General features: G+C 34.4%; 1 protein-coding gene across 1 annotated transcript; it reads left to right on the top strand.

Moving 5' to 3' along the window:
• The first annotated feature begins 1,216 nt into the window (after nucleotides 1–1,216).
• Nucleotides 1,217–4,298, top strand: LOC111893516 (uncharacterized). Its single transcript, XM_023889601.3, has 2 exons — nucleotides 1,217–2,262; nucleotides 4,049–4,298. The coding sequence occupies exon 1, from the start codon at nucleotides 1,369–1,371 to the stop codon at nucleotides 2,233–2,235; it is 867 nt and encodes a 288-aa protein (XP_023745369.1). The 5' UTR covers nucleotides 1,217–1,368; the 3' UTR covers nucleotides 2,236–2,262; nucleotides 4,049–4,298.
• The last annotated feature ends 2,945 nt before the right edge of the window (nucleotides 4,299–7,243 follow it).

The following is a 7,243-nucleotide window of genomic DNA, read 5'->3' as shown; positions in this document are numbered from 1 at the left end:
ATTGTTAAACAAAGAACCAATATGTTTGTTATAAGAAATGAGTTGTAAGTTTATATGCAAATAAACACTCATAACTTTTTGTAAAACACCAAAGACCACTATGTGGCCATGGAGTTTCGCCTGCAGTGACTCCAGGGCATGAGGCAAAGCTTTATGTTTGAAGCGGGAGATTAGTCGGTGCGCGAAAGCTGGCCCGGAAACCCTCGTTAGGGAAGTTCCCTTTCCAAAAAAAAAGTTAGGAAAATGATTTCTTAACATTTAGAAAAATAATAGTTATAGATCACGATCAAATACATGAGCTGATGTCAGAAGTTAGGAAGATGATTTCTTAATGTTTATAGTTATAGATCACGATCAAATACCATTTGCTAAAATATGAAACTTTAACTAAAACTAGATGAAATCTCCAATGATCATCCTTTTGTGTTTCCGTCATACCAAAAAATTGTTATGAGTGTTGTTTTCGTTGCATACCTATCATTGTAATCGTTAGGAATGTTAACAAAACCATTAAAATATATGCAACAATTTTTTTCTTATAGTTATTATTTTATACCGTAAAAAATTAATATCTGGAATCAATTATTTCATAAATACTCCAGTGTATTTTTTTTTTTACACAAAAACAAAAAAAAAAAATTGCTAGAATAATTTTTAGTTTTATATTTTAACAAATATACTAGCTTGTATTGAAATTCAAAAAATATCAGTCTCATTGTTACCTAAACCTATTAAATACCTCATTTGGATGCAATTTAAATTAATCGAGACAACTTCTGCTATTTTTGGAGCTATACGAGAATAATTTATGAAATTGTGATAAATAAAACTGTCAGTTCTCGATATTTTTTTCCATATGTTGACGAATTAATAAAATATTAAATATTAAATAAAATAAACCGAATAATGACCGCCCAGTGTGTTCTATGAATGATTCCGTAGACATCGATTGGTCTATTTCGTGCTCATCTACCCCACAACACTCCAACACACGCGCCCTATTAGCGCGTGAAACACCAAAAGGTATTCAAATTTTCACCTAAGGGACACGCGTCTCATTTGCTGACAAAGAACCACTTACCTACTTTATTTTAAAAAAAAAAGAGCTCATACGTGGCCTCTTTATCGGAAGTGCTTCAAGAAATGATACGCTACTTTTAGGTGGGACCCATCTAATCTTAATCAACCAATCACCTTTCTTTGATGTTCTTAATCTTATTGCATTGCCCTAGACACGTGTCCCATTCTCCGGCGACCAGTTTTCTATCTCACATTCTCACTAAACCATGATGATTTTCATCGCCTCCGTTTATTTCCGGTTAGGTTTAGAGAGAGAGAAAGAGAGAGAGAATAAGGAGAGAAGTAGGTATGGGAGGTGGAAATAGGCGTGGTGATGAGACTGGAAGCGCCGGCGGAGATCCGAAGAGCAAGATGATAATTAATCAGATCATGTTGAGATACCGGCCGATTGCGCCGAGGCCGGTAACGGTGGAGAGATCAGTCGGAGTGTTTCCGTTGAAGGAAAAGAGAGCAAAGCGGAAGTACGTTCGAGTGAAGAAGAAGATGGCGAGAGAGTGTAAACTGACGGTGGTAGATGACGGTAAACGATGGCGGAGTTTGGATGAGACGATGGCGATGCTGGAGGTTTCAAACGGAGGTGAGTTTGTTGTAACAGATCCGGTGGGGAAAGTGCCGGAGTTTATTAGTTTCGATGTGTCTGGACATAACAGGAGAGATAATATTATCGGTAGTTTGATAACGCCGGCTCCGCCGTCGGTAGTTCTGCATGAAATAGATCTGGCGATGACGGTGAAGCGAGGAGCGGTGATTGAGTCGTGGATCACGATGGAATCTGTTACAGGAATGTGTGAAGATAGGAGATGGTTACGTTGTACGGACGATGAGATAATGAAAGATCTGGAGATTGATAGCTGTCCAAGTTTCATATCCAACAGTTACAATGAGGTCCAGTGGGTGAATCTAGCGTACCGGAGGATGGTGGCTTCAAATCCTGACGGTGGAGCACCGCCGTGTCAGGTGTTGGTGCGGCTATGTGAAACAGCGGCGGTAGTAAATTACTGGCCAGCTTTTTCATGCAGAGTGAGATTGGTGTATCAGTTATTGGAGAAAAAGAAGCAGATGACGGTGCCTTGCGACGTCTGGAAGATGGATTCCGGTGGCTATGCATGGAGGTTGGATGTCGAAGCTGCTTTGAGCTTGGGGAGGTTGAATTAATTGATGAAGATCGATTTTTTCAAACAGGTAATTAATTAAGTTGATTATGTTGAAGAAATTTCACATATGATTATGTATATAAGTGTGTTGATAACTTCATATATCATATATGAATATTTACCTAAAGCATAAGTAATTAAGTACTTAATTAGGATACATATTACTACTATTTTATGTTTAATCATAGGATTGTGGCTGCTTATATCAAGTCTATAGCAAGCCAAAGATGACTTGTAAGATTTACATATAATAGTGTTAATGATCTTCAAAGAGGAGATTTGGTATACTGTTATTGTAAAGATTTGATGTGTTTCCAATGATATAAAAATCATACCCTTTGATGCACAAGAAGTATATAACTGGTTTTTAGTGTCTTTTGAAAATTTATGATCAACTGTCAAGAATATAAGTAGTAGTTTGCAAGACGCATATGACTATTCACATACCAAATTATTGGACTTTATTCTATTCCATTATGTAATGATTTGTCACTGACAATGAGTTTTGATCATCATGTACATATATGGAGTTTAGCAATTACGTACTACACTAAAATTACATAAATATATATATATTTATATATTTAGTGTGAGATAGAAGAATTGTATTACATTTAACAAATATGATTGGTTCTCGTATCAAATTTTTTTTGCATATGTTATAATGATTCTAACCAATTAACTCGTTCAACCCGTTTGAAAGTTTCATTTTGCAGGTCGTCATCATGAACCAAATACAGATAAATTAAATGGTATTAAATTTGATTTCATTGGTTTATTATGAACCTTACTCTTTGACAAAAATGAACCATTTAATGCTTGGTATGACTAAAAGAATGTACGGTTTCTCACCCTTTTGGAGACTTTTTGAGTCGTTCAAAGTTGTATCAAATGCATCGAATGTTGAATAAGTGACATCTAAATGGTTCCATTCGGAGATTATCAAATAAAATCTTAAAAAGGGTGTTTGTAATCTCGTTTGTCCACTATCCATCCCTCATGTTACAATATCTAGTAAGGTGATGCAACTTTTTTTATAATAAAAGAAACCGAGGACAAACCAATCTTGTTGACCTAGAAGAAATAATAATATTGGACATACACAATACCTACAAATCATGTAGAACGAGTTAACCATCCTTATCGTCGGAGTACCGGGTGCCAATTAATTTAGCCGAGCTCCACTTAGGTTTTCCCTTTCTGGGCTCTGCGAATGACATGTAGTTGTTGAAAGAGAGAAACAGTGTTATTAGCGGTTTTATATACTGTCCCATAATGGCACTGACAATCCCTAACTTTCGTATACACTGTGTAAAAAATTTTGATTTTTTTTTTCTACTGTCATGTATCTACTTAAATTTCTCGTGACATCTTGTGACATTTCTACAATGAAATCTCGTGTCCGCCCTTGATCAATGATGTGTACCAACCGTCTTCTTCTGAAGCAACCCTTAGCTTCTTATCACCCTTGCAATGTTTTTGGGACTCCCAATTCCATATACAGCCTAAAGTGAGTTGGGTTTGAATATAGTGATTTTATAAGCTCATACCTCTTTACAATGAATAAAGGTAAGTAGATTATAAATTAGGCCATAAATAGAAAATAAAACATGTGAGTTGGGATAAACAAAAGCTGGTGTACAAAAGGAATCTATTTTAATTACTAAAAGTGGATATGGTACAGTCTTATTTGAATAACCATTAGTAGAAATGATACATAGCTTTCTACATCAATAACTAATCTTTATTCCTGTTTTATATTATATTTTTTTTTTCTTATTATAGAACTGGATACTAATATCTACTTTGTGCAGGGTCTCTATTGGGCAACTTAATTTTTAATTGTAAGCGTAATTTGGGGTGGCACGTTTCCACATAGAAATAGACAAAGATGAATGAATGGGACCATTACCTACTTACATTTTAGTCGTAAAATAAATGCTTTGTTTTCACAGGTAAGAATAATGATATTTAATGGGTGTGCTCCAAACCAGCTACTGTATATGCAAACCCAAAACCAGCTAACATTGTAATCTTTCTATTATCAAGAGATAAGGGTTAATTATACGATACAAGATATGGGTATTAAGTATTTTAAGATTTTAGTGTTTTATCACATAGAACAAAGCACTTTGTTTTTAATATTTAATTGAGATGATACACACTAGGAATAATAAAATATGTGTTTAATAAGATGAGTTGATTAGGGTAGCTCTCTAGAAACATCTTCTTCTTTACCAGGCATAAAATAACAGAGACTAACACTTTAAGGTGTTCTCATACAAGTGAAAGGGCAAGGGTAATATCCTCGAGAAGAACGAAAGTTTGTCCCGTTCATATGGAGAATATTTGTAACCTAATTACTAAAGATGTTTGATAACATGCGTGGTTTATACAAGAACAGGGTTCTAACACATTCTTGTGTGAGAAATACATGTTTGATTAATTTCGATCTATGACATATTTGTAAGAGATCAATCATCTCATTTTCCACAAAAAAGAAAACTCATTCGATTTATAAAAAGAGAAAATCCAGTTTGTAACTATAATGGTTAAGTTCCACAAGCATCTTTACGTCCTCGTCTTAAAAGTTCCCTTCATTTTTAATCTTTATTAGACAAATGAAATGTGAGACTCCCATATTACACTTTATTAAAATAAAGGTTTAATATCATTGTATAAACATTAAACATGTTTTAAAATAATATTTTCATTTAAAAATAAACGATATAATGAATAATTAAATAATTCAATCTATAATAATAAAAAAATTTCCATATACTTTAAATAATGATGCTGAAAATTAAGGTATAAACGTTAAAACATTGTTTAAAGTGAGTTTTGAAATAGTTATTTCTCTATACATTGGCTTGAATATTTTTATGTTAGTGGTGTAATATAAACAAGTATGTTTATCATAAATAAATAAGGGTCACGAGTGATTATTCTATGTATTAGTTTGAATATTTTTGTGAAATGCATTCTTTTGAATACTTTTCCTAGGCAACATTCTATCTGATTAGAGTAAATGTTTTTTTTAAGGGTTATTGTCATTGTAGCCCAACAATGTTTCGTATATTGGTTTAAATGGTCCCTCCTGATTTTCTTTTGCGTTTAAAGGGTACGAACTTGTGTTTTACCGGTTAATTTCGTATCTTTACCTATTTTTGATGGTTGCACTGCCTTTTCCACCTGCCAACTAAGCAGGTGAGTCAACAATGACTCAGTGGTTAGTCGACTCATCGTTGCCATGTAAGCCAAGAGTCTAAGCACAAAACCGAACTTCGTCTTCTTCATCTAAGAGCAAAGCAAAAATACCCAAACCTTTGGTTCCTTTGTTTTCTTCATCAGAACTCGAAAGACAAACTAACACAACCTTCATACCTATTAATCCGAAACCAACACCAAAATCCCCAAAGACACCTGATTCCCCCTTACTGATATCCTAATTACAACTTCAATTCATCGCCATAAAACCACTGAATACACAACCATCATCACCAATTGTTGCATATGCTAAAAATAAAAGAAACAAATAGAAGAAACAAACAGGCGATTCAACGAGAAAAGGGAGGGGTCTACGATTCAGCTCAACATGATCAGATTCAGAGCGATTCAGCTCAACATGCTCGGATTCAGGTTATGGCCAATCAAAGGTTGACATGAGGTTTGTGACCCAATCGAAGGCGATTCAGTGAGAAAATGGGCAACCACCCTTTTGAAACTTCTCGTTTCTCTTGCGGTGAGCACCAAAGCATCGAACACTTCAACCAACAACACCGTCGGGAGTTCCAATCGCCCATCAAATTGGAGTATCCAAGTTATGTGACGATGAAACTTTCACACCTTCAAGGTTCATGGGAGTAGGAGGCAGTGCAGATCAATCCGGCATGAGAGGCATCAAGTTTTCTAGTAATTCATTTGGAGGAGGTGTCGGAAGTGGTGGTTCACCCTTTTCTATCAGCGACGCTAGTGTTGGTGTATTCATCTTCTTAATGGGGGTTCTCAATAGAACTCCATTAGTCTACATAAATCTATCTTCGATTTCGATTTCTTGTATCACCACATCATCATCAACTACAGATGTTGGATGATTCTAGTGGCAGATGACGGTGGATTAGTGGCGGTGTTGGAACACAGGTTAAATGGAATAATATAGGCAGTCATCGGTGGAAAGAAATAGGGAATTAGGGCTTTTCGATGATGTGGGGATGAGAGAGAGAGAGAGAGAGAGAGAAAGAAAGAAAGAAGAGAGAGAGAGAGAGAGAGAGAGAGAGAGAGAGAGAGAGAAAAGGGGAGAAGGAGAGAGAGAGAGAGAGAGAGAGAGAGAGAGGGAGAGAGAGAGAGATCTTAATTGATAAGAGACTTCTGATGAGGTGGCATTTTTTTTACTTTAAATCTGCTGACTACGAAGGGGTTCACCGGGTGACCCCTTCATTTTTTTTAAAATGACTTTTTAAACCCTAAAAACATGAATTCGTACCTTTTAAAGGCAAAAAAAAGTCACAAGAAACCATTTAAACAAATATACGAAACATTATTGGGCTGCAGTGACAATAACCATTTTTTTAACGCCGCCATTATATATAAAAATTGCAATTTCAAAATGCAGCCACGACCATTATTATTATATTATTAACCATGATACTACCTTAATTAGATTACACCACTAATAAAAAAATTTAATTTTTTCTTATTAAATTAGGCTGTAACACTTAATAATATAAACGGATAACTATAATTAATTTTGATAATACTATATTTATATTAAATATGGTGTTGGTATTAAATCTATATAAATTTTATTTAATTTGATTTAATAATATATAAATAAAAGCATAATTAACATAAAAAAAAAAGTTAATGTAAAAATAAAACCAATTAAGATCTAAGGGTGGTAAGAAAGCAAAATCAATGATTTCAAATCAAATGTTAAATGAAAATTAAAATTAAGGAAGAACAAAATCAAAATAAGGGGAGACTAAGAATGGTGGCTAATTAACGTCTTA

Source organism: Lactuca sativa, chromosome 3 (genome assembly GCF_002870075.4).
Source record: "Lactuca sativa cultivar Salinas chromosome 3, Lsat_Salinas_v11, whole genome shotgun sequence".
Classification (NCBI taxonomy): Eukaryota; Viridiplantae; Streptophyta; class Magnoliopsida; order Asterales; family Asteraceae; genus Lactuca; species Lactuca sativa.
This window is presented reverse-complemented; position numbering and strand designations above follow the sequence as displayed.

Excerpts from the sequence above, each read along its gene's own strand:
- LOC111893516 (XM_023889601.3), top strand. The coding sequence starts at position 1,369 with ATGGGAGGTGGAAATAGGCGTGGTGATGAGACTGGAAGCGCCGGCGGA.